The sequence below is a fragment of the Aethalodelphis obliquidens genome, unplaced genomic scaffold, assembly GCF_003676395.1.
Source record: "Aethalodelphis obliquidens isolate GAN/ISIS:26980383/991018 unplaced genomic scaffold, ASM367639v1 scaffold125, whole genome shotgun sequence".
In the NCBI taxonomy this organism is placed as follows: domain Eukaryota; kingdom Metazoa; phylum Chordata; class Mammalia; order Artiodactyla; family Delphinidae; genus Aethalodelphis; species Aethalodelphis obliquidens.
In genome coordinates this window covers 743,683-771,541 of record NW_020838069.1, presented here as the reverse complement: position 1 = coordinate 771,541, position 27,859 = coordinate 743,683, and the positions used below count along the sequence as shown (strand labels likewise).

The 27,859-nt window shown below is 41.2% G+C and overlaps 1 protein-coding gene, 1 non-coding gene and 1 pseudogene across 2 annotated transcripts; 1 reads left to right on the top strand and 2 right to left on the bottom strand.

Moving 5' to 3' along the window:
• Positions 1–282: 282 nt before the first annotated feature.
• On the bottom strand, positions 283–26,960 carry IHO1 (interactor of HORMAD1 1). Its single transcript, XM_027098651.1, has 7 exons — positions 26,882–26,960; positions 23,973–24,147; positions 22,777–22,940; positions 9,000–9,048; positions 8,719–8,806; positions 2,224–2,327; positions 283–1,879 (listed from the first exon to the last, which is right to left on the bottom strand). Exons 1-7 carry the CDS (start codon positions 26,935–26,937, stop codon positions 734–736), a joined length of 1,782 nt encoding a protein of 593 aa, XP_026954452.1. The 5' UTR covers positions 26,938–26,960; the 3' UTR covers positions 283–733.
• Positions 4,651–5,508, bottom strand: LOC113615808 (ferritin light chain pseudogene; annotated as a pseudogene).
• On the top strand, positions 5,557–5,629 carry TRNAG-CCC (transfer RNA glycine (anticodon CCC)). Its single transcript has one exon. It is a non-coding gene; the product is annotated as a tRNA-Gly (tRNA).
• Positions 26,961–27,859: the final 899 nt, after the last annotated feature.

The window sequence follows — 27,859 nt, the reverse complement described above, 5'->3', positions numbered from 1 at the left end:
ACGGGGCCCACAGCCACTCTCATTAGCTTTAAAAGAGTGGTTGAAAACAGGACAGGGGAAAACAGCTAGAAAGAAAAATGGAACCGTGTGCCCGTGAAGAGTGTGGTTCCCGGCATTTGGTGCATGTCACCTCTCTTTTCTTGGTGGCTTTATATTTCTCTGTTCACAGGAAGTCTGACTTTGTGTGTGCCCTATAATATTTCCACTGACCAAAAAATGCAGATGCTCTCGCAGCAAAACTGGATACAAATAATAATTTAAAAAAATCCTGAGGCCCAGAAAGATATTGGTCATGTGAAGGAAATGTTTGAAGACCAAAAATGTTGTGTTTGGGAGACATCCTGCCACACCAACAGTTTTGTGAGAGCCCTTCTGCTACTGGATATTCCATATGGAAGGCAGCCCTCCTTCTACCAAACACAACACCCTCCTCCTTATGCCCCACACCCAGGCTGCTGCCCCAGCTCTCACCACCACCTCTGCACACATTTCATTCCCCTAAATAAGGGTGTATTTATCCCTATGCTTTGTCATGGGCAGCACCTGGTACCCAGAATGCTGGATCTGCTCCCCAGCCCTGCACTGACCACCACTCCCTCCAAAGCATAGCCTCTGACCCTGAGGGATCCAGGCAGGCCTTTGGGAACTTTCTGCTGTTAGCCAGCCCAAAGTTCTGTGATTTGTCTTTCCAGCTGAGACCAATAAACCATCAGCTGAATTCACTATGGGCTGGTCAGAAGCCATCATCACTGCTATCAAAACCCAGGTCATAGAGCATATTCTTCCTTGGCTCCTTGCACTGAGGGGGCTCTTTTCTGATGCTGAGATCACTGAACCAGCTCATCTGTTGGTCCCCCTGGGAACTGTGAGAAAGCAGGCTGTTGTCTTGGGAAGCATGCCCCCTGTACTGCAAGAGATTCCCTTGCACTGCCCTTGCTGTCTTACTGGGCATGACTGTTCCTCTCAGAGAAGAGCAGACTGGTTTTGTGGGGCTCCTGGGGCCCTGAAGATGCAGGGGCTGAGCAACGGGTTCCTGCCACCCCTGGGGGGGCCTTTGTGGGATGGAAACTGGAGGGTGAGGATATTTAGAATTGGAAGCACAGGTTTTGCTTGGGGTTTGTTCTTGCTTCCTGGCTAGGAGCCTGCTTCTGGGGGCTTTCCTGGGAGGCTGCTTCTTGCCTTTCCCCCCTCTTTCTACAGTTCTGCCTTTCTGTTCAGTCACCAACCTTTGTTCACAAGGGTTACATGAAAACATGCCTTTGGCTTGACATTTTTGGCAGGTGTTCTTAATGCTGGTTGCAAAGTTGTTTAAATCCAGGGATATAAGCCGCGAAGCTCCTTGGGAAACCAGGTCCCTGTCTTCAGGCATCTTGTGGCCCAGGATGCCAGAGCCATCATTCTCAGAGCCTGTTTTAGTAATAGCACAATTCTGGCAGTTAGTCTGCACTGCCTTGTCCTTGATTTGCCTGTTTCTTTTGCCAGTTCCAACTGCCAGCGGCACAGCCTCTTCCTGGAGAGCACTACTCTTTGCTCCCTCACCCCAGACGCCAGACTCCCCAGGCCTCAAGGAGCCCACACTAAGATTGCATGCAGCAGGGAGGGCCTGGGCCTGCCACATAACTGGTTCCTCAGAGGTATATTTCTCCTGCCTGGTGAAACTGAGGCTCTGGGCCAGAGGTGGTGAAGTCTGAGAAGCACTGTCCTTCACATGCCTGGGTATCCGAGAGACAGAGATCAATTGATTTAGCTCTGCTAGGACACTGGGCATATTCAGCTGGCCTAGCTGCTCATACAGCTGCTGGAAGTCCTTACTCTGCAGAGCAACTAAAACTTCAAAGTGCTTCAGGTTGGACTTCATTTCTATAAACTCTGCTTGTCTCTAAAGAAAGGCAATGAGAAAGAAGGGAGTTACGGACAGTGCAACTCAGAATGCACAATATAACATGTGAACAAAACAAAGGATGGGCCAGCAGATCAAAACCTTGTCCCTTGCTGGGTACTATACAGGGGATACATGGCTACACTCTGGAGCAGGGTCCCTAGGGTCCACATCATGCCAGAGAACCTTGGGAAAGGAAGCTGGCCTCTACCCTGGCCTGTTACCAAGGGGCCTGTGGTGGCCTCTGTTCTTGGCTGAAATTTGCAATTTTAAAGGTGTCTCTCTAGGTCTTAGTAACAAAACCATAAACACACTTGAGGAAAGGGGTCAGGGTCTACACTTACACCTTCAAATCTCTTTTGCAGCTCAAGGATGGCCTGTTCCATGTTGCATTTGTCCCGCACTGTTTCCAACACCAGATCACTCTGGGCCTTCATGGTCTCTTGCACTAAATACAAAACAATGACAATTCACCACATGAAGACTATGCTATGCCCCACCCTGCCCAGGCCACAGTCGTGGAGAGGGAGAAGCTGGAACCCGGCACGGGCTACCAGAGCCTGCTCTGCCAACACCCAGAACTCTAGCCATCCAGATCAGCCCTGGTGAGGAGAGAAAGTAAGAACAGGGTGGTTCCTCCACTGTCTCTTCTTCCCTCCCTCCCTGAGAACATCCTGGCCAAAGCAGACTCAACCTTAGCACCTGCTGGGGACTCTGAAACCTGCTGCCCAGATGATGGCACCAACGTCCTCTTTGGCCAGCCTTCTTGGCCCTGTCATCAGAGTGATCTTTCTAGAATGTAGATATGATCATGCCTCCTCTAAAACGGTCACTGGAACTTTCAATGGTACCCCACAGGCCACTGGATGAAGTCCAAATCTTTCAATAAATTGGCTAACAAGACCCAGGCTCACTTCCCTTTGACTCACTATCCTCTGCATCTCTGAGTTCTGCCTAAGCAATCTCTCTTCCACCATTGGCTTTTTTTTTTTTTTTTTTTTTTGCGGTACACGGGCCTCTCACTGCTGTGGCCTTTCCCGTTGCGGAGCACAGGCTCTGGACGCGCAGGCTCAGCAGCCATGGCCCACGGGCCTAGCCGCTCCGCGGCATGTGGGATCTTCCCAGACCAGGGCAAGAACCCGTGTCCCCTGCATCGGCTGGCGGACTCTCAACCACTGCACCACCAGGGAAGCGCTTCACCATTGGCTTTTGAACACGCTGTTCCCTTGGTTTACAGTACTCCTGCTTCCATCCCTCAGGAATGGGAGAAAAAAAAAAAAAGCATCCTCAGAATGATGGTGAAGTCCTAAGAAGAGGACATAAAGCATAGCCTGCCCAATCTGGAGCTGGAGGCTGAGCTCCAGGCAGGACACCTCTAATGAAAAAGTGAAACAGAAAGACTCCCCAATGTGTTTGAACATATTAATTGGAGATTTACAGTTTTATCTGAAGGTTTATTATCAGACACTGTGCTAGGTGCATGGAAACAATCTTGAACAAAACTACTTACATGAACTTTGCAGTCTTGAAGAAGAAAAAAATAACAAGTAAACAAACATGCACATTAATAAATGAAAATTGTGATAAGTGCTCTAATAGGAAATATAATAAAAATAAGAGGGTGGGGGCACCTACTTTAGATAAGGTCATCAGAGATAAGAGTCATGTAAGGTGAAACCAGAAAGATAAGGAGCAGCTAGCCCTGCAAAGATTAGGGAGAGGTTATTCAGCTAGAGGAAACAGCAAGTGCAAAAATTCTGAGGCAAGAAAGAGCCTGTGATGACTAGGAATAGACAAGCCAGTGTGGTCTTGGGGGAAAAAAAGTAAAAAGTGGTAAATTTTATGTTATGTGTATTTTACCACAATAAAAAATGTAAGAATTTTTTTAGAAAGCAAATTTTCTATTACTCAACGCAAGTTAAATTCAATGTGTCAAGCAATTAGAAAAAGGGTGTTTACTTATATTTCAAGTACTGGATTCCTGCCCCTAAACTCAATTAGTGAAATATTTTTCCAGACATCCATGTTGATATTTGTAGTAGAAAGCAAATGTAATTGTCCTACCCTAGTTGAGTTCCTAAATATCAATGTTTCTTAGGAACAGAAAATGAGGAAGGCAAGCAAAGTGTTCAATTCTAGATTCAGTACTCAGTAAGCATCAGTCTGTGGTCCCACATATTCTTTCTTTGTCCTTGGGAAACATATGTTCAGGGTCTTCTCCTTTAAAGAGCTTTTGTATTGAGGTATTACTTCCAAAGTCTATTGAATTTTTTTCTTTTAAAAAACTATAAAAGGGGCTTCCCTGGTGGCACAGTGGTTAAGACTCTGTGCTCTCAATGCAGGGGGCACAGATTCGATTCCTGGTGGGGAATCTAAGATCCTGCATGCTGCATGGCGCAGCCAAAAACAAAACAAAACTATAACAGTATAAACAGGCATACAATGAAAAATGATCGAATCTCTCCCATGAAGACCTTGGTCCTGCTTCCTGGATTTAACGTTAAGAGCAGTTTCTGGAATTTTGTATCAATACATGTGCATATCCACGTTTAGGTTATAGATCCTGTGTGTGTGTGCACGTGCAAGCGTGTGTGTGTGTGTGTGTGTGTGTGTGTGTGTGTGTGTTCTCTAGAAGGAGACTCATTTCATTTCTGCTTTGTCTATAAACAAATTTTTAGCTTTTTAGTGAAAATGCCATTTAAAATCCACTTCCATATTCTGGACAATATCTCTAGTTTCTTTCTCCCTCCCTTCCTCCCTTTCTTTCTTTCTTTTTTTTTTTTTTCTGCAAAAAGCTTTATTGTTTCCATTTGGTCCAAGGCTTGGGAGAGGGGTCCAGGGTGGTTAAAAAGCTGCCTAGTGGCTGCAGAGAGGGGCTTCAGGTAGAAGCCCTGACACCAGAGGGGCTTCTCAGAGGCCGCTGGGCTCTGGAGGCTCTTAGTCATGCTTGAGGGTGAGCCTTTGGAAGAGGTACTGGCCCAGCCCAGCCTGGGGACCAGCCAGCCTGGGGAGATTAGTCAGGTGGTCGCCATCTTCTTGATGACCTTCACCTGCTCCTCCAGGAAGCAGCTCTCCCGGAAGTCAGAGAGGTGGGGGCCTGTGCGGGCAGAACCTAGGGCGTGCAGGTCCACAAGGACCTGGTTCAGGTTCTCCCTGAGCACGGCGGCTTCCATAGCGTCCTGGGTTTTACCCCACTCATCTTGAGATAGCTTCGGCCGCTGTGCTGGTTTTGCCTTTTCAAGAGACACTCGGCGCCCTCACGATTCTCCTCAGCCAATTCACAGAAAAAGTGGCCCATGCCCTCCAGAGCTACATCATCACTACCAGAGAGAGGTAGGTGTAAGAGGCCTGCAGATGCATGTTGACCAGGCAGTTGACGATAGCCTCTACCTTGGTGGAATAATTCTGACGAATCCGGGAGCTCATGGTTGATGGGTAATAAGGAGTTAAGCTCAAAAAATGGTGTTGGCTGGTCCCGGTGGCCAAAGATAGCTGAGTGGCTGATTGCGAAGGTTGTGACTGGAAAAAAGGATGGGGGTTGGTCAGAGTTTGGAGCAAGGGGCATCCCTGCATCTGTTCCATCCAAACACTGTTGAAGTAAGAGACAGATCTGAGGGACCGCTGAGCGCACTGCCAATATCTCTATTTTCTTGTGAAGATGATTTTGTTTAGGGACTTCCCTGGTGGTCCAGTGGGTAGGACTCCGCACTCCCAATGCAGGGGGCCCAGGTTCGATCCCTGGTCAGGGAACTAGTTCCTGCATGCATGCCGCAACTAAGAGCCTGCGTGCCACAACTAAGACCCGGTGCAGCCAAAATAAATTAATTAATTAATATTTTTTAGAAAAAAGATGATTTTGTTTGGCTTGAGGCGTCCCAGCACTGGAGCTTACAGGCTGTTGGGTGGGGCCAGGTCTCGGTGCCATGGCCGCAAAATGTCTGCCTCCAGACAGAGTTCACGTCCCTGCTATGTCCACCACCAGCTTTTATGACCCCAGAGAGAGCCATAGCCACCCCCGCCCCCTGCCTCCCCAGGAGACCCTCCAAGACCAGCAGGTAGGTCTGGCCCCGACTTCTGTGAAGTCACTGCTTTTGCCCTGGGACCCCGGTGCGTGCAGGACCTTGTGCACACCCTCCAAGCGTGGAGTCTCTGTCTTCCCCAGTCCTGTGGCGCCTGCAATCAAGCCCTGCTGCCCTTCAAAGCCAAATGCTCTGAGGGCTCTTCCTCCCCATGCCAGACCCCTAGGCTGGGGAGCCTGGCACGGGGCTTGGAGCTCTCACTCCTGTGAGAGAACTTCTGTGATATAATTACTCTCCAGTTTGTGGGTCGCCCACCCGGGTGGTATGGGATTTGATTATATTGTGAGTGCGCCACTCCTACCGTCTCGTGGTTTCTTCTTTATGTCTTTGGATATAGAATATCTTTTTTTGGTAGATTCCAGTCTTTTTTAATCGATGGTTGTTCAGCAGTTAGTTGTGATTCTGGTGTGCTCGTGAGAGGAGGTGAGCTCAAGGTCCTCCTACTCGCCGCCACCTTGTCTCTGTCCTTGAAGATGATTTTGTTTATTTCTATTTTAGTGATTTGACAAGGGCTCCATTGAGATGAGGTCATATTCTGATGCTTTTCCACTAATGGCCAGTGATTCTCCTTTAACACTAGTTTTGCTCTCCCTGCTGTGCTAATGAAAGCCACCTGAGAAAGGGTCTGGAAGCCTCCATGTACAAGAGGAGTTTGCTCAGTCCCCCTTTTTCTCAGGATACCCTTCCCAATTTTCACTGACTGATCTCACTCCTCCACAAGATGTGTCCTGGAGCAAACTATGTGCACATAAGCAGTACCTTGCTGTTTTCATTTAACAATTAATAAATATTTCCATTCCAACATGGTTCATATAGATGGACCTTACTCTGCTCAACAATTATATGTGCCTTGCTCAGAAAGGCACTTCTCACTCTAAAATTATAAAAATGTTGCTCATGCTTTTTACAGTTCTTTTAATGATTTAATCACCACACAATATATTGATTCATATGGAATTAATTTTGACGTATGGAGTTATCTATTTTCCGAAAGAGTCATTCTCTGATTTTGATAGTGGCCCCTCCTTTTTATTCTCCTAATGACCATATTTTTCAATAGAACTTATATGTATTAGGTGAAAGTACTGCTTTCTACTAATTACCCCACCTAAACCCAAGACAAAGTGAGATGTGGATGCCCTTGGTAATTTATTCTATTACTCTGGTCCTTGGTGTCCTCAGCTGAAGAAGAAGAGGAGTTAGATTAGATGGCCTTGAGTGATCCTTCTCGTTGTATAGGCAGAATGTGACTGGGGAAAGATTTCATTACCTCATTCTGTGAAGGTATGAATTACATAATAACCCAAGACAGTGCTTTCACATAGTATCTTCCCTCTTCCCTTACAAGCACAGTGAGTGCATCCTGAAAGCCTGCAGAATGCACTGACTGGCAAGTTCAGTGCTCTAGGCTAGCTGGACTGGGCCTAGCTATATGACAGGGGATTTGCCTGGTTCCTCTCTCAATGACTAACTTCCTGCTCCTGATCACTACCTACCAAGAAAGGGAATGATTCTGGACAGGCTCCTTGTGCCTATTTTTAAGAACAACCTGGCTTTTAATTAATGTAGTGCCACAGTGTTTGTTACTGTTTGCCTTATCAATGTGGCTCTCTTGAGTCTTAAGCTCTGAAAGTTAAGAAACCGTCAGGGGTGAAGGATCAGGATCCCCGTGCCTACTATAAGCCAGACTCAGTTCTACTCCTCTCTCTGCCTTCATTCTGTGTTGGGGCCTTGAGCACTTCCATTCCCTATTCTGGGCCTTAAATGCCACACATTTGCTGCAATTCTCCTTTTTGTACTTCACCCAGTTTTAAACATAACAAGTAAAGAGAGTGCTTTCCTTGCACACTTAAAATGAGTTATTTCCAGAACTGGTTTCCAAGCAGATGCACAGTTGCCCTGTGTGTGGGATATTCAGGTTGGAAGCCAGCAGACAGTACAGTGCTTCTTTGTAGACAGATGGGGATTAATTTCTAAGTTACACAAAGGCATTAATTTTTGTAAATCATGAGCAATCCATCCCATGGCATTTGAATAAGTTGACTTCAATTTGTTTAAAATAAAAAATAAACACACAGACAAATGCAAACAAGTGCACATGCAGTCATCATCTTGCTGTTTAGCTGAGAAGCTGTTGGTTCCAGGGAAGTGTTCACCTAAGGAGACGTGTGTAATGGTCAAATAAGGGCCTGAACCATGGTTTCACCTAAATGTAAATCACTAATTGGCAGAGCAGAGGACTTTACAAACCACAGACTGTAACTGAAATTGAGAAAGATGCTGTGATTCACTACAAAACAGCTCTCATTGAAATGAAGGAAGCAAGAAGAACAGTAGGTGACTAGAGTATTTCTAACTCCTAAAGGAGCACTGTCTTTATTTCTAAGTCCTAAGGGAGCAAGGGAGCCTTTATAGACAGCACAGCCAGCAATTCATTTGAGAACCAGGGATGCCCTTGATTCACTTCAAGCAGTGAGATGAGAAACCTGGTAGAACTATCTGTCCTGAGGCAGCAGGGTTACTGGGTGGAGGATTGGTGCTCCAGAAAAGGCATAGAGGGACCACGGCATTCCCATATAGAGGTGAAGCCCACTACCTAGTTCAGCTCCACATCTCTTCAGGGCTAATCTTATGTACCCATTCTCTCATCTGAAACACTGTATGGAACCTCACCACTGGCAGAAATCTGGCTAGGGTCAGAAAGTTCACATTCACTGCTCACCAGTGCCCCCTACTGATAACCTCAAACTCGACACTCACATGTCTTGGCCACAGTTTCCAAAGAATCCAAAATAGATTGGCTTCTGGAATTGAGATGTTCCTCAAATTTTTCCACAGATGTCTGTAACTTAAGAAACCCAAAATTAGGAAATAATTCACAGACTGTTGCCTTATTTTATTAACTTGGTGAACTGTCATTTAATGATAAAAAAGGGTAGTTAAAATATTGCTATTCTACACAAACAGAAGTCAATACAATATAATTATTAAACTTCTTAAAATGCAAGATGTTCTAATGCCTTGAAATGTGGCATACTTACCCTGTTAATGCTTTCTTTGATATGGGAAATGAAATTGTATAGAGTCTCACTAAAATAGGAGAGAAAAAAGAAAGTAAATCTTTGCGAAATATTGAAACAGTATGCAACAGAATTGATTCCATAAACATGGCTGGACTCTACCTAGTGCAGCATCAAAACGGTGCTTGATCAGAGTTGAAGACTCAACTCTGAGAAACCTTAGTGCCCAGATGGAAAAAAGGAGAACACTGACTTTTCCTGATAATTTCCAAAGCAAAACACTTTTTTGTTTTTTTAAATTTACTCTACATGGATCTTAAATGAGGTTGCATTTTAGCAATTCAAATGGTTACTACAGTAGAACAGACCAGCTTTCATTTTTATGGCAAACATGGCTTCAGAGGATAGTGATTTCTTTCTGATAGCCCCAAATTCCTGGATACATCTTAATCTAATGACTATTATTTTGACAGTAAGAATGAGATAATATAGAGACAGTTCTGGGAACAATATTAATTTCTAATGAAAAAGAAATTTTCACAATTATTCCTCAAATAAATATCCCTCTTTTGAAAAAAATCAGACAAGGGTCGTCATTAAAAACTTTTACAGATTTTTGTTTTTTTAATCTATACAAATGCAAATCTTTTTTTTTTTTTTTTTTTTTTTTTTTTTTGGTGGTACGCGGGCCCCTCACTGCCGCGGCCTCTCCCGCTGCAGAGCACAGGCTCCGGACGCGCAGGCCCAGCAGCCACAGCCCACAGGCCCAGCCGCCACGCGGCACGTGGGGTCCTCCCGGACCGGGGCACGAACCCGCGTCCCCTGCATCGGCAGGTGGACCCTCAACCACTGTACCACCAGGGAAGCCCGCAAGTATCAATTTTTGAACCCCATAGGACAACTCTTCATACCAAAGTCTTATGGATGCTCCAAAAGACTATTTTTTTAAATTTTTTTAATCTATGTATAATATCATGTCACATGCAGAGTGACAGTTTTACTTCTTTTCCAATTTGTATTCTTGTTATTTCTTTTTCTTCTCTGATTGCCGTGGCTAGGACTTCCAAAACTATGTTGAATAATAGTGGCGAGAGTGGACATCCTTGTCTTGTTCCTGATCTTAGAGGAAATGCTTTCAGTTTTTCACCATTCAGAATGATGTTTGCTGTGGGTTTGTCGTATATGGCCTTTATTATGTTGAGGTAGGTGCCCTCTGTGCCCACTTTCTGGAGAGTTCTTGTCATAAATGGGTGTTGAATTTTGTCAAAAGTTTTTTCTGCATCTATTGAGATGATCATATGGTTTTTATTCTTCAGTTTGTTAATATGGTATATTACATTGATTGATTTGCATATACTGAAGAATCCTTGCATCCCTGGGATAAATCCCACTTGATCATGGTGTATGATCCTTTTAATGTGTTGTTGGATTCTGTTTGCTAGTATTTTGTTGAGGATTTTTGCATCTATATTCATCAGTGATATTTGTCTATAATTTTCTTTTTTTGTAATATCTTTGTCTGGTTTTGGTATCAGGGTGATGTTGGCCTTGTAGAATGAGTTTGGGAGTGTTCCTTCCTCTGCAATTTTTTGGAAGAGTTTGAGGAGGATTGGTGTTAGCTCTTTTCTAAATGTTTGATAAAATTCACCTGTGAAGCCATCTGGTCCTGAACTTTTGTTTGTTGGAAGATTGTTAATCACAGTTTCAATTTCATTACTTATGATTGGTCTGTTCATATTTTCTATTTCTTCCTGGTTCAGTCTTGGAAGGTTATAACTGTCTAAGAATTTGTCCATTTCTTCCAGGTTGTCCATTTTATTGGTGTAGAGTTGCTCGTAGTAGTCTCTTATGATGCTTTGTATTTCTGTAGTGTCCATCATAACTTCTCCTTTTTTATTTCTGATTTTATTGATTTGAGTCCTCTCCTTCCTTTTTTTTTTTTTTTTGCGGTACGCAGGCCTCTCACTGCTGTGGCCTCTCCTGCTGTGGAGCACACGTTCTGGACGTGCAGGCTCAGCGGCCATGGCTCACGGGCCCAGCCGCTCCGTGGCATGTGGGATCTTCCCGGACCGGGGCACGAACCCGTGTCCCCTGCATCGGCAGGCGGACTCTCAACCACTGCGCCACCAGGGAAGCCCTCTCCCTCTTTTTTTTGATGAGTCTGGCTAAACATTTATCAATTTTGTTTATCTTCTCAAAGAACCAGCTTTTAGTTTTATTGAGTCTTTGTTATTGTTTTCTTTGTTTCTATTTCATTTATTTCTGCTCTGATCTTTATGATTTCTTTCCTTCTACTAACTTTGGGTTTTGTTTGTTCTTCTTTCTCTAGTTCCTTTAGGTGTAAGGTTAGATTGTTTATTTGAGATTTTTCTTGTTTCTTTTTTAAAAATTATTTATTTATTTATTTAGGGCTGTGTTGGGTCTTCATTGCTGTGCACGGGCTTTCTCTAGTTGTGGCAGACGGGGGCTACTCTTCATTGTGGTACACGGGCTTCTCATTGCAGTGACTTCTCTTGTTGTGGAGCACAGGATCTAGGTGCATGGGCTTCAGTAGCTGTGGCACGTGGGCTCAGTAGTTGTGGCTTGCAGGCTCTAGAGCACAGGCTCAGTAATTGTGGCACACGGGCTTAGTTGCTCCGCGGCATGTGGGATCTTCCTGGACCAGGGCTGGAACCCGTGTCCCCTGCATTGGCAGGTGGATTCTTAACCACTGCGCTACCAGGGAAGTCCCTCTTGTTTCTTGAGGTAGGATTGTATTGCTATAAAATTCCCTCTTAGAACTGCTTTTGCTGCATCCCATAGGTTTTGGATCGTCATGTTTTAGTTGTCATTTGTCTCTAGGTATTTTTTGATTTCCTCTTTGATTTTTTCAGTGATCTCTTGGTTATTTAGTAATGTATTGTTTGCCTCCATGTGTTTGTGTTTTTTACGGTTTTTTCCCTGTAATTTATTTCTAAGCTCATAGCGTTGTGGTCAGAAAAGATGCTTGATATGATTTCAGTTTTCTTAAATTTACCGAGGCTTGATTTGTGACCCAAGGTGTGATCTATTCTGGAGAATGTTCCACGTGCACTTGAGAAGAAAGTGTAATCTGCTGTTTTTGGATGGAATGTCCTATAAATATCAATTAAATATATCTGGTATTGTGTCACTTAAAGCTTGTGTTTCCTTATTTATTTTCTGTCTGGATGACCTGTCCATTGGTGTAAGTGAGGTGTTAAAGTCCCTCACTATTATTGTATTACTGTCAATTTCCTCTTTTATAGCTGTTAGCAGTTGCCTTATGTATTGACGTGCTACTATGTTGGGTGCATATATATTTATAATTGTTTTATCTTCTTCTTGGATTGATCCCCTCATCATTATGTAGTGTCCTTCTTTGTCTCTTGTAACATTCTTTATTTTAAAGTCCATTTTATCTGATATGAGTATTGCTATTGCAGCTTTCTTTTGATTTCCATTTGCATGGAATATCTTTTTCCATCCCCTCGCTTCCAGTCTTTATGTGTCCCTAGATCTGAAGTGGGTCTCTTGTAGACAGCATATATATGGGTCTTGTTTTTGAATCCATTCAGCAAGCCTGTGTCTTTGGGTTGGAGCATTTAATCTATTCACATTTAGGGTAATTATCGATATGTATGTTCCTATTACCATTTTCTTAATTGTTTTGGGTTTGTTTTTGTAGGTGCTTTTATTCTCTTGTGTTTCCCACTTAGAGAAGTTCCTTTAGCATTTGTTGTAGAACTGATTTGGTGGTGCTGAATTCTCTTAGCTTTTGCTTGTCTGTAAAGCTTTCGATTTCTCCATCGAATATGAATGAGGTCCTTGCCAGGTAGAGTAATCTTGGTTGTAGGTTCTTCCCTTTCATCATTTTAAATATATCATGCCACTCCCTTCTGGCTTGTAGAGTTTCTGCTGAGAAATCAGCTGTTAACCTTATGGGAGTTCCCTTGTATGTTATTTGTCGTTTTATCCCTTGTTGCTTTTAATAATTTTTCTTTGTCTTTAATTTTTGTCAGTTTGATTACTATGTGTCTTAGCATGTTTCTCCTTGGTTTTATCTTGCCTGGGACTCTCTGCGCTTCCTGGACTTGGGTGGCTGTTTCCTTTCCCATGTTAGGGAAGTTTTCGACCATAACCTCTTCAAATATTTTCTTGGGTCCTTTCTCTCTTCTCCTCCTGGGACCCCTATAATGCGAATGTTGGTGCACTTAATGTTGTCCCAGAGGTCTTTTAGGCTGTCTTCTTTCTTTTCATTCTTTTTGCTTTATTCTGTTTCATGGCAGTGAATTCCACCCATTCTGTCTTCCAGGTCACTTATCCATTCTTCTGCCTCAGTTATTCTGCTATTGATTCCTTCTAGTGTATTTTTCATTTCAGTTATTGTATTGTTCATCTCTGTTTGTTTGTTCTTTAATTCTTCTAGGTGTTTGTTTTTTAATTCTTCTAGGTCTTTGTTAAATGTTTCTTGCATCTTCTCGATCCTTGCCTTCATTCTTTTCCTGAGGTCCTGGATCATCTTCACTATCATTATTCTGAATTCTTTTTCTGGAAGGTTGCCTATCTCCACTTCATTTAGTTGTTTTTCTGGAGTTTTATCTTGTTTCTTCATCTGGTACATAGTCCTCTGCCTTTTCATTTTGTCTGTCTTTCTGTGAATGTGGCTTTCATTCCACAGGCTGCAGGATTGTCCAAAAGACTGACTTTAAAAGAAGAATTTGATAGAACCGTTTGGAAATCTACAAACCTTATGGTTTTATGAATAAGATTAAGACATTACCTGAAAACAATAAAAATATTAAAATGAAAAAATTAAGGATGAGAACAGAATGCTATTAAAGTATAAAAGCAGAGACTAAGAAAGGGAACTTATAAATTAAAAATAGCAGAAATTAAACAAATAGAATAACTAGAAGATACAGTATGGAAATATGATGGAAAATAGAGCAAAAGACAAAGAGATGAAAAATAAGTAGGTAGTAAAAAAAAAAAAATTAGAGGATCAGTGCAGGAGATTCAATGCATGCCCAAAATTGCAGATCCAGGAAAAAGAAGAGTGAAAAGGAGGTTTTCAAAGATATAATAAAATAAAAATTCCCCAAACCAAAAGACACAAGTTATAGGTCAAAAGTAATTCCCCAATGCCCAGGGCTATGACAAGGCACATCAAACCACATTGCTGTAAAATTTCCAAACTCTAAGGATAATGAGAAGATCCTAAAAATTTCCAGAAATAAAAAAGCAAGTGACATACACAGGATCAGGAATCAGAATGGCAGCAGACCTCTTAAAAGCACACAGAGAGCTATAAGACAATGCAGCAATGCTTTACAAATTTTGAACAAAAAGAACTTCCAGTCTTGTACAAGGACATAGCTGTGCCAATTGCTTGTAGTCATCATCTGTTCTGAGTGGTCAGTACTCAAGTTGGGTTTTTTTTAAATTACTTTATTGAGGTATGATTAACACACAAGAAGCTGTACATATTTAATGTATACAAGTTTGGAGATAAGTATACAACTGTGAAACCGTCTCCACAATCTATGCCATAAATATATCCATCACCTCCAAAAGTTTCCTTTCACCCTCTTTTATTTATTAGTAGTAGGGATAAGAACACTTAAAAAAGATCTACCCTCTTACCAAATTTTAAAGTATACAACAGAGCATTGTCAAGTATAGGCACTATGCTGTACAGGTCTCTAGGATTTATTCATCTTGTATAAACTGAAACTTTGTACCCTTTGACTAATTCTGCCTGTTTCCCCCACAACTCCCCCAACAACAACCACCATTCTACTCTCTGCTCCTATGAGTTTGATTATTTTACACTCATATAAGTGGTAGCATATAGTTAGTATTTGTCCTTCTATGTCTGGCTTATTTCATTTAGCATAATGTCCTCCAGGTTCATTCATGTTGTCACAACTGGAAGGATTTCCTTCTTTTTTAAGGCTGAAGAATATTTCATTGTATGTACATACCACATTTTCTTTTCCATTCATCCACTGATAGATATTTAGGTTATTTCCATGTCTTGGCTATTGTAAATAATGCTGTGATGAACATGAGAGTGCAGATATCTCTTAAAGATCCTGATTTCAATTCCTTTGAGTATATACTTAGAAGTGGAATTGCTGGATCATATGGTAGTTCTATTTATAATTTTTTGTGGAACCTCCATGCTGTTTTCTAAAGTGGCGGCACCAAGGAATTCCCTGGCAGTCCAGTGGTTAGGACTCCGCGCTTTCACTGCCAAGGATGCATGTTTGATCCCTGGTCGGGGAACTGAGGTCCTGTAAGCCACGCAGCATGGCCAAAAAAAAAATTTTTCTTTTAAATTAGAAAAAATACAGTGGCTGCACCAGTTTCTACTCCCACCAACAGTGTACAAGAGTTCCCTTTTCTCCATATACTTGCCAGCATTGTTATTTTTTTAATGATAGCCATTCTGACAGGTGTGAGATGATATCTAATTGTGGTTTTGATAAGCATTTCCCTGATAATTAGCAAAGTTGAGCACTTTTCATATACCTGATGGCCATTAGTATGTCTTCTTTGGAGAACTGTCTATTCAATTCCTTTGCTTGTCTTTTAATCCAGATATTTTGTTTTTTTGTTTTTGTTTGTTTTTGCTATTGGGTTGTAGGTGTTCCTTATATGTTTTATATTAACCTTTATCAGATATATGGTTTGCAAATGTTTTCTATCCCATGGGTTGCCTTTTTGTTTTCTTTTTTTTCTTTTTTTCTTTTTTTCTTTTGGCTGCATTGGGTCTTCATTGCTGCATGTGGGCTTTCTCTAGTTGCGGTGAGCCAGGGCTACTGTTCGTTGAGGTGCATGGGCTTCTCATTGTGGTGGCTTCTCTTGTTGCAGAGCATGGGCTCCAGGTGTGTGGGCTTCAGTAGTTGTGGCACGTGGGCTCAGTAGTTGTGGCTTGCACCCTCTAGAGCACAGGCTCAGTAGTTGTGGCACACGGGCTTAGTTGCTCCACAGCATGTGGGATCTTCCCAGACCAGGGATCAAACCCGTGTCCCCTGCATTGGCAGGCAGATTCTTAATCACTGTGCCACCAGGAAAGTTTGCCTTTTCATTTTCTTTGTTTCATTTGCTGTGCAGAAACTTTTTTACAGTTGACCCTTAAACAACATAGGTTTGATATTCATGGGTCCACTTATATGCAGATTTTTTTCAATAAACATAGTTGGCCCTTTGTGTTCGAGGGTTTTGCATGTGCAGATTCATCCAACCATGGACAGAAATTTCCATCTGCAGTTGGTTGAGTTTGTGGATTCAAAACCTGAAGATATAGAGGGCTATGGGACTTGAGCATCAGTGGATTTTGGTATATGTAGGGTCTCCTGGAACCAATCTCCTTTGGATACTGAGGGACGCCTGTAGTTTGATGTAATCCCACTTGTCTATTTTTCCTTTTGTTGCGTGTGCTTTTGGTGTCATATCCAAGACATCATTGCCAGGACCAACGTCAAGAAGCTTTTTCCCTATGTTTTCTTCTAGGTGTTCTACGGTTTCAAGTCTCACGTTTAAGTCTTTAATCCATTTTGAGTTGACTTTTGTGTATGGTATAAGATAAGGGTCCTTTTCCATTCTTTTGCATAAGGACCCAGTTTTCCCAGCATCATTTGTTGAAAAGATTATCATTATCTCATTGTGTATTCTTTGCATGTCTCATGCTGTATTAAACATTTAAAACATAACCTCTGGGCTTCCCTGGTGGCGCAGTGGTTGAGAGTCCGCCTGCCGATGCAGGGGACACGGGTTCATGCCCCGGTCCGGGAAGATCCCACATGCCGCAGAGCGGCTAGGCCCGTGAGCCATGGCCGCTGGGCCTGCGCGTCCGGAGCCTGCGCGTCTGGAGCCTGTGCTCCGCCATGGGAGAGGCCACAACAGTGAGAGGCCCGCGTACCACAAAATAAAAGAAACAGAAAAAAAACATAACCCCCTAAATGGTCCATATAACAGAGTACAATGCAACCACAGAAATGATTTTGTAGATGAAACAGAAATATAGTCATTTAATATTATTAAATTTAAAAAACAGATTGCAGAATAGTCCATAGGAAACTATCCCATTTTTATTTTTGAAAATACACAAAAATAGGGCTTCCCTGGTGGTGCAATGTTTAAGAATCCGCATGCCAATGCAGGGGACATGGGTTCGAGCTCTGGTCCAGGAAGATCCCACATGCAGCAGAGCAACTAAGCTCGTGCACCACAACTACTGAGCCTGCACTCTAGAGCCTGCGAGCCACAACTACTGAAGCCTGTGTGCCTAGAGCCCATGCTGCACAACAAGAGAAGCCACTGCAATGAGAAGCCTGTGCACTGGAACGAAGAGTAGCCCCTGCTCGCCGCAACTAGAGAAAGCCCACGCGCAGCAACAAAGACCCAACGCAGCCAAAAATAATAAATTAAATAAATAAATTTAAAAAGAAAGAAAGAAAATACTCAAAAATAGAGCAGAGTTAGTGGTGGTTCACAGAGTAAGTTGATTCAGAGGCAGACTTGAAAATCTGACAGACCCAAGATCTCTGCCCAAAACTCCCACTCAGTTTAGATGTGCTCCCTTGGATGGAGTCTTTCCTGACGCCCCCAGTCAGAGCTGGAAGCCTGTCCTCAGGGCTCGCAAAGCATTGGATGAAACCTCTACTACAGAATCTACAAATTTATATTTAGAGTGAAAAGTCTAGATTCTTTATTTTAGTTTGTTCTGCATCTGACCCTCTTTCCTGTTTGAGGAGTTCCTCAGGTTAGGGATCTTAGGGAGGAGTAGAGTCTCTCTTTCCTCCTCTTGAGGCTGAGGGTGCCAGAGGCTTGCTTTCTGAGCTTTTCCTGAACCCTGAGCTCTCTCCTCACACATGCCTTGCCAGACTGGGAGTCAGGAGAAAAAGACTGTGAGCTCTCTTTTCTGGTCGCTATGGCAATAGTAGTAGAAAGATGGAGCGCCATGGGACTGATAAAATTGTCCAGGACTCGGGACTTCCCTGGTGGTCCAGTGGTTAACACTTCGCCTTCCAGTGCAGGGGGTGCAGGTTCGATCCCTGGTCGGGGAGCTAAGATCCCACATGCCTCGCAGCCAAAAAACAATAAAACAATCACCAAAAACCCCCCCAAAAAACATAAAACGGAGCAATTTTGTAACAAATTCAATAAAGATCTTAAAAAGGGACCACATCAAAAAAAAAAAAAAAGAAAAGAAAAGTGACCAGGACTACACTGACTACAATCCAGGGAAGGGTCTAGTGCATTCTGGGCAGGGGGTAGTGGGCAGCAGAATCTGCCCTGGACTAATTTTGAGACTTTGTTTGGGAAGTTGTCCATGGCAGGTAGTTGTTGGCAATTGTACAACTGTGGCAGAAACTTAAATTGGCCTCATTTTCTTCCTTGGAAATTAGATTCTTGATCCTCACCCTCCATGCACTGCCACCCAGATAGATGACATTCCCAGACTCCCTTGCATCTAGGTGTGGCCATGTGAGTAAATTTTAGCCACTGTGAGATATAAGCAAAAGTGTTGCATGCAACTTCCAAGAAGAATCCTAGGGAATTCCCTGTCAGTCCAGTGGTTAGGACTCTGTGCTTTCACTGCCATGGGCCTGGGTTCAATACCTGGTCGGGGAACTGAAATCCTGCAAGCTACATGGTGTGGCCAAGAAAAAAAAAAGAATCCTAAAGGGACAGGAAGATACCCTTCTTCCTTCGCTCATCCATCAGCTGTCTGGAACTCTGATGTAACAGCTGGAATTGCAGCAGCCTCCAAGCAGTGTGAGGATGGCAGGGGTGGGGGGGTCATACTTTAGGGATGGCAGACCACACTGCTGGAAGGAGCCAGATCCTTGAGGTCCATGAAGCCATTATTCTAGCCCTGGACCACACACTTCAGGATGATTTTTGCATTAAAGAAAAATAAACATCTTTTAAAATTTTCTATTATTATAATGAGAATGAGTGTATATACGTCAATGCAGCTGAACATAATCCTAACTAATAAAATGAACCACCCAATATCTTTTAATAATTTTTAACACTTTAAAAAATTTAAATTAATATAGAAATTTGTATGTGTGTGTGTGTATACACAGTTCTATGAGTTTTAACACAAAATTAGGATTCATGTAACCACCATTACAACCAGGATATAAGACAGTATCCAAAAAAAATCTTTTATGCTGTCTCTTTGTGGTAAAGTCCAGCCCACACCCATAACCCTTGGTAATCACTGATCTGATACCCATCCCTATAGTTTTGCTTTTCTCAGAATGTCATTTAAATGGAATCATAGAGTATGCAACCTTTGTGATTTCTTTCGCTTAGCATAGTGCTTTTGAGATTCAGCCATGTTGTTGTATAGCAATAGTTTATTCCTTTTCATTGCTGAGTAGTGTTCCATCGTATGGACATACCATTGTTTGTTTATCCATTCATACATAGAAGGACATTTGAGTTGTGCCCAGTTTTTGGTGATTATGAGCAAGGCTACTATAAACGTTATTGCATAGGCTTCTGTGTAAACATAAATTTTCATTTATCTAGGATAAATACCTAGGAGTAGAACTGCAGAGCCATATAGTGAATTATGTTTAATTTTATAAGAAACTGTCAAACTTTTCCAAAGGGGCTGTATCATTTTGCAATTCCACCAACAAGATTTCCATTTGGTCTATATCCTTGCTCGGCACTTGGTATTTTCAGTTTTTGTTTGTTTTAATTTTAGCCATGCTAACAGATAAGCAGTAATATCTCATTATGATTTCAAGTTTTATTTCCAAAATGGCTAATGGTGTTGAGAAACTTTTCATGTATTTATTTGCCATCCATATGTTTTCTTTTTAAAAAAAATTATTTTATTTATTTATTTTTGGCTGTGTTGGGTGTTTGTTGCTGTGTGCAGGCTTTCTCTAGTTACAGTGAGTGGGGGCTACTCTTCCTTGTGGTGCATGGGTTTCTCATTGCAGTGGCTTCTCTTGTTGCGGAGCATGGACTCTAGGCATGTGGGCTTCAGTAGTTGTGGCACACAGGCTCAGTAGTTGTGACTCACGGGCTCTAGAGCACAGGCTCAGTAGTTGAAGCACATGGGCTTAGTTGCTCTGTGGCATGTGGGATCTTCCCGGACCAGGGCTCAAACCCGTGTCCCCTGCATTGGCAGGCGGATTCTTAACCACTGCACCACCAGGGAAGTCCCCATGGTTCATTTTATAATCTATTTGTGGTCCTTAGGTTATTCATTGGTTATGAGACTGATCTGTTTTCTCAAATATGACTGATTAAAAAATAAGAATCTGGGTAATGGATATCCATTGTCTGGTGTGCCCAGCATCCAGCTCTAATGGGGAATTGCTTCTTTCTGCATCCACAAAGTGATTCTGGTGAGGACTTCCAGTCACAGCCCCCTCCCCTTACCCCCCCACAACCTAATAAACAAGCCCATCAGAAGCTTTCACTAGGATTTTCAAATTGTAACTAAGGGGTGAGAGTCTCTTTTTCTGTGTTAATAGGAAGCTGATCTCTAGTAGGAGAGAATGAAGTATAGACGGAGAGAGAAGCACAGAAAAGAGACAGATTCTGATTTCATTTCATTCCCTGTCCTTCCCAGATTGGTTAAGAGAGCTAATATATCCTCCTTTTTGTCCAGGCTAGTTTGAGGTGGGTTTTTATTTGAGTCATAACAAATGCAATCTGAATGATTAAGGCTTCTTTTGAGATATCTTAACCTCATATGCCCTTTCTATACATTTGGGAAAACATGTACTTTCAAAACACAATATGTAAATCCATGTCTTATTGATTTGTAGCATCTCTTTATGTTTGAACTCGGTACCATGCCTTATCATTTTCCTGCTTCCAAATTTACAGTGGTATGCTTTCTCTTTCTCATTTAAAAATTTCTCATTCTGCACCACATTTCTGATAAGCACTTATTGACAGAAAACAAGGAATCTAAAATCTTGGGGGTTGTTTTTGCCAGAATTTATTAAAATTATGATTTTCTGCTTAGCATTTAAATCAATATTGTAAGCTTGAAACTTTTTAAATAGAGAAGAGATTCTTCAGTGTCCTTATCATCTGTTCTCTCTATATAAATACTATTTATTTTTTGCCAGCCATCTTGTAAATAATCATTAACAGAAACTCATTTCTGGGAATTCCCTGGCGGTCCAGTGGTTAGGACTCCATGCTCTCACTGCCGAGGGCCTGGGTTCAATCCCTGGTCTGGGAAGTAAGATCCCACAAGCCCCATGGCCAAAAAAAAAAAACTCATTTTACTACAAAAAAAAAAAGGAAATGAAAAATGAAATAAAGAAAGGAAGGGAGGGAGGGAGGGAGGAAGGAAATATCAAGAAGGACTTAATGTTTCAAAAAAAGTTTTTTTTAGCTACAGAAATCTTATTTCTTTATTTATTTGTTTGGCTGCACTGGGTCTTAGTTGCGGTATGCTGGATCTTTTTTTTTTAGTTGCGGCATGTGGGATCTAGTTCCCCTACCATGGATCAAACCCGGGCCCCCTGCATTGGGAGCATGGTGTCTTAGCCACTGGACCACCAGGGAAGTGCCTTAGCTACAGAAATCTTGATCAAATAAAATGTAATACAAAAGCCCAGAGAACAAAAAAATTAAGACTAATTTATCTGAAGCAGTAAGATGAGAGGAGCCTGATCATCTGCAGTACTCTACCATTGTTATGAGTCCTAGAGCCTAGATTCCTAGGGGAAAGAAGTCTGTCAGCATCTGGGAAATGTTTATTTATCAGCAGAATCAAACACTTCATATAGAGCATTTTGCTTTTCTCTCTAAAGGAATGTAAGTATACAGTGGAAAAGATACCTAGTCTTTTAAAGAATTCCTAATTTTAAAGAATTCCTAATCTAGAATTTTTAAAGAAATTCTAGCTTTTTCGACATGAAAGTACTAGTGGTGATGCTAAGTGATACATCTTTACTGTTACAGAAATAATAAAGTATATTTCTGCTTGGGTGTTATGATTTCTATGATACCTAAAGATGTCCTGTTAATAACTTACTACCAAGAAATAAACAAGTTAATTTCCTCAGTGACTGCCACTTATTCATTTACAAATTAATATAGTAGCCCTAATATTTGCTTATATATATACACACACATATATATGTAGCGAATAAGAATATGTATAAAATTTAGGGTATATCTTTTTTTTTTGTTTTGCGGTATGTGGGCCTCTCACTGTTGTGGCCTCTCCCGTTGCACAGCACAGGCTCTGGACAGGCAGGCTCAGCGGCCATGGCTCACAGGCCCAGCCGCTCCGCGGCATGTGGGATCTTCCTGGACCCGGGCAAGAACCCATGTCCCCTGCATCGGCAGGCGGACTTTCAACCATTGCATCACCAGGGAAGCCCTAGGGTATATCTTTAAAAATACCATTTCAAAGTGAGAAAATCAGCCTGAACTATGACTTAAGAATTCATGTGCTATATTCTTGACCCTAAAACAAATATTAACTAATTTCCTAATTCTGATGATCTGAAAAAAAAAATTAAAGGGCAGAATTTTAGGCAGAATAAATATAACATTACTTGAATATTGCATTTCTCTGAGAAGTTCTTTAGCTTAATATTTAGAGAGCTCAAAACTGTGGCAGCCATAAGTCACAGTGACAAGAAAACAAATAAAGAGTAATTATTAGATGAGCTGTAAAGGCAAGAATGCTATCATGCTGAAATTGAATTTTTCGACTACTGACATTCCATTTTCTGCTTCGCTCAGAAGAGAGGAGCTGTTTCATCCACTTGAAAGGTTTGTGTACCTGTCACATTTGTCTTTTGCAGTTTTCTTTTTCTCCTCAAACTGTTCCAAGAGGCCTTTTGATTTTCCAACTGACAAAGGAAGAGGAAATAAGCCTCCATCTTTTGTATCTCTTCCAAATAGCTGGGGTTTTGTTTGGTACTTTATGAAAATACTAGGTTCACTCTGTTCAATGGAAAAAAAAAATCATAGCATTTCACACATAAAAATATTTATAGCATGCACTATTTTCTATACAAAGCAGAGTCACACTTAAGTGCAAACCATAAAATACAATATAGCATGTAGTATTTCCTTTTTATTTCATATGTACCAGAACATTATATTAAAACAAAGCAACTCTTTTTACTAATATAATTTCTGCCTTACCAGACCAGAGGTATTTAAAATGTCAGCTAAAATGGCTTAAAATCAATTGCATAAATTTAAAGGCAGCAACAGAAAATTATGCTGTCTTGAGATGATGTGTTAAAGTTTTTATATTAATAAGTTTAATTCAAATTGCTGTTGCTCAGTTGCTGATGAACTAAACTTGTTGATAAATTTGACTGTGATGCAGGCATATGGTGAGCCATTTCCTGCATTCTGAGGCAAAACTTACTCTGGAACATTCAGGCAGTACATTTACTCCTTCATATCACTGAGTACCAATTTTTGTACTAAAATATTTATCTCAGATCATACCTTAATAACTTAAAGTATTGACCTAATCTTATTCATTAAGTCCCTATATGATGCAGTTACGTCTGTGTATAAAGTTAGATCTGGTTCTACATCAAAATAAGTAAATATATAAAAATATTTCTGACTCACAAAATAAGATAGGCTGGTCTCAAAAAATCAAGAGATTCTGTTCCTCATTCTGGCCCTTATTCATCAGCTTAGGCCTCAATATCCTCATCTCCTTCTTCAAGGAGTTAAATGTCATGCAATATTTGGCACTCCCTAGGAGTAGTCAAAGTACTTGCACTATTCTAATATATTGTTTTAGTAATGGAAGAAAATGCAAATATAAATATGTTTTCCATTTCAGACTACCAAGTCAAATGAGTCACCAATCAAGCACAAATCTATTTAGGACAGTAATCCTTAGAGATGTACAACTCTAAAATATAACCCAGCAGAATAAGTCTTCTTTACAGTTTATGTCCATAATGACTGTGAAACATGTGCAGAGATTCTGGGATTCAGACTTACATCCAGAGAATTCTGTTGTGACTGTTTTGGATGTCTCAAGTGGACACCAAAGTCCAAGGGTGTTGACGGGGTCTCTGAACTTTCTGGACAGAACTGGGATCCAAAAAGGAACTGGGAATCACTGAGACCAGAGTAATCAGTCTGATTATTATTCCAGTTAGATGACTTAGTGGCCCTGAAATTAAGCAAGAAAATACAAGTATATCAAGTGGGCAAATGAAACCATAATTCAAAACTATTTTAGAATATTCTGGGCAGAATGCTAGCTATTTTTGACCTCCTAGTCCCCTGCACACTGCCAGTACTACATGTAAAGAAACAAGGAAATTTTGAATGCCAGACATTTCAATTACAACAACCTGGGAACAATCAGATGGAATTTCAAACATTAAGGACTAACACCATTATTCCTTGTACTATAACATTATGTACTATAACACCATTTTGGATATCAAAGTTCACAGAATCTTTAGGGATTAAGAGAACATTATCTTTTAAAAGGTTGAATTTGTTCATCACTAAGGGAATAGATTAAAAATAAAATATGGCTTATGCATATAACTGATGCAGTAGTCAGAAGCAATAAGCTAGATTTACATATAACCATATGGATAAGTCTCAAAAATATAATTTTTGAGTGCAGAAAAAGTAAAAATTTAATGAACTCTCTCATACATTAATGTAATTTATAAGGATACATCATACACACCAAACAAGTATGTAACTGAGTATGTAGAAGGTTAATTGGAAGGATACATATTAACTCTCCTAGATTGTGTGTCTGTAGGGAAGGAAAGGAGCAGGATTGGAGGGAGAGAAGGAGCTATAATACAACAAACACAAGATAGACCTAGATATGGACTGAATGTTTGTGTCCTCCAAAAATTCATGTGTTGAAGCCCTAAGCTCTATTTTGACAGTTTTTGGAAATGGGGCCTTTAGAAGGTAATTAGGGTTCGAAGAGGTGAGGAGAGTGGGACCCTCACGATAGGATTAGTGTCCTTTTTTTTTTTTTTTTTTTTGCGGTACGCGGGCCTCTCAGTGTTGTGGCCTCTCCCGTTGCGGAGCACAGGCTCCAGACGCGCAGGCTCAGCGGCCATGGCTCACGGGCCCAGCTGCTCCACGGCATGTGGGATCTTCCCGGATCAGGGCACGAACCCATGTGCCCTGCATCGGCAGGCGGACTCTCAACCACTGCGCCACCAGGGAAGCCCAGGATTAGTGTCCTTTTAAGAAGAGACACCAAAGAGCTTGCCCTCATTCTTTCTCTCTCACCATGTGAGGACACAGAAAAAGGCAGCTGTCTGCAAGCCAAGAAGGGAGTCTTCACCCAAAACCAATCATGCTGGCATAGGGTTCTAGGACTTTCAATCTCTAGAACTGTGAGAAAATAAATTTCTGTTATTTAAGCCATCCAGTTTATTGTACTCTGTTATGGCAGCCCAAGCAGACTAAAATAGGCCTCATCCAGATTGAAGAATATGATCAACTCAGGTTTGCACAAAGAAAGATCCATTAAACATTGTGTTATTCCCTTTCACACTTTTAGTGTCATATCCTTGCTTGTTCTAAATACTTCCAGCTGTGGACTTCCAAATTGCTTCCCATGGATACTTATGCCAGTCTAAATCTCACATATGAAGGGGATAATGATATTGATAATGATACAATCACACTTGAACACAGTGTACTAAGCCTACTACAGAGACAGCACATAAGTGGACAGACAAGTAAAATATATAGTCTTCAAGTTTTACTTGAAAGACACCTCGGTAACAATTTGTGTTACTTAATGCTGTTGTGTAACCCAAGAAAACATGCTTTTCATTAAAACACGTACATGTAGATCATTCCTTTTCCAAATGTTAGATTTAAAATAGATAGCCTATAAGTACATATTCTAAGCTAAACGAATCATTATTTATTAATACAAGAGAAAAAGAAACCCTACTTGCTCAGAACAGAAACATTATTTTGACTCATAGAATCATTTTCTAAGATTAGCTAAGGTAATAGGCTGCACACGTATAATATGATTTGCATAATCACTGCTCAAAATAGCTAAATAGCTCTCTGTGTCTCCCCTCTTAGGTCAAAGAGAATAATTAGCTGGGCTGGAAAAGAAACAGCTCTGTAAGCCTACAGAAGTCCTGTAGGATTCACATCTTAAAGCTACGATCTGGAATTAAGCATAGATTTTTTTCCCCCTACTCTGTATCAATTGTAAGCTCTTTTCTTCTTTTTAAGAGAAACAACAACAACAACAATGTTTTAGGCTTTTTGCTGTCTTTAGGAAGGTGTTAGGAAGAAAAGAAACTATCCAATGATAAAAGCATACCAAAACAATTGGAAATCCCTTAATATATACTACTTCTGGGGTACGCCCACCAAGTTAGCAATGGCAGGCCTACTGCATGGCTAGTGGACACCAATATAAGTACCTCAGTGGAGTAGTAGAGGGGGCAGTATCTCAATGAGCCCTGTCAACAGTTGGAGTGGTTCTTGATTTCATGGTGCCTACAAATTGTACTACACAATTGAACACTTATCTGAACATTGTCTTGAGTTTGATCCTTGCTCTTTCAATAGCAATTGCTCCAAATGAGGTGAGAGTTTCCAGATGTTGGACCATGTCTAACTCTCATAGTCCCTAGGTCCAGTGCTGGACAGAGTCATTACTCAATTAACACACATAGCCATTGATACTGCTTTTATAATCAGAAAATAGGCAAAAGGAAAAAGACAAATATGGGAGGGTGCAGTGGTGACAAGAGAGGGAAGAGAAAGGGAAGAAGCTATATCAGGTAACCCTATTACTATAAACTAATAGGAAGGGGAGCCTGTTTCTATGAAATCAGTGCAACTATAAGATCCTCTTAAGTATCAGAGTATATAACCAGAAAACTTACCCAGAGCCTGAGGGAATACTGAGCATCTCTTTGATATTCCAGACATTAAAATTCATGTCTTATAATTATTCCTTTTAAAAAGAAGAGAGGAACATTAATTTAAAAGATTAATATACTATAATTTTTTCCAAAGATTACTTTACTGGTGACTATTATATGTAGACAAGGACATCTCAGCAGTTATATTCACATCCAATTGTTGAAAATACCCATTACCTATGTGCCAGAAATAGGTTTTGTGGTTTGTTTGTTTGGGGGTTTTTTTGCAGTTAAATTGCATACAAATTCCCCTCCTTAATACCAGAGAGAGCCCAGCCACCTGTGAAACAGTAAATTTGCCTTCCATCCTTTGCTCTCTTGTTTCTTGTTCTGCCACCCTACTAATAATCTGCTTTTAGAAAAAGACCAATAGGGCTTCCCTGGTGGCGCAGTGGTTGAGAATCCTCCTGCTAATGCAGGGGATACGGGTTTGATCCCTGGTCCGGGAAGATCCCACATGCTGTGGAGCAACTAAGCCCATGTGCCACAAGTACTGAAGCCCACGCGCCTACAGCCCGTGCTCCACAACGAGAGAAGCCACCATAATAAAAAGCCCATGCACTGCAACGAAGACCCAACACAGCCAAAAATAAATACATAAATTTATTTAAAAAAAAAAACTGGCAATATTGTCCAGCTTGGTTCACAGGTAAATTTTACCAAACATTTATGGAAGAAATTATACTAATTCTCTATAATCTCATCCAAGAGATAGAAGCAGAGGGAACACTTTCTAGCTCATTCTATGAGCTGAGCATTACCCTAATAATATAACCAGACAAAGACATTACAAAAAAAACTACAGACCAGTATGTCTCATGAACATAGATGCACAGTCCTCAACAAATTATTAGCAAATTGAATCCAACAATGTATAGAAAGAATTATACACAACAACCAAGTCATGCAAGGCTAGTTCAACATTTGAAAAATCAATTA

Coding starts and splice junctions, on each gene's coding strand:
- IHO1 (XM_027098651.1), bottom strand. CDS start 26,937: ATGAATTTTAATGTCTGGAATATCAAAGAGATGCTCAGTATTCCCTCA. Junction 24,148..26,881: donor AGTATTCCCTCAGGCTCTGG/GTAAGTTTTCTG, acceptor GCTTAATTTCAG/GGCCACTAAGTCATCTAACT. Junction 1,880..2,223: donor TGCAAAAGAGATTTGAAGGT/GTAAGTGTAGAC, acceptor GCCTTTCTTTAG/AGACAAGCAGAGTTTATAGA.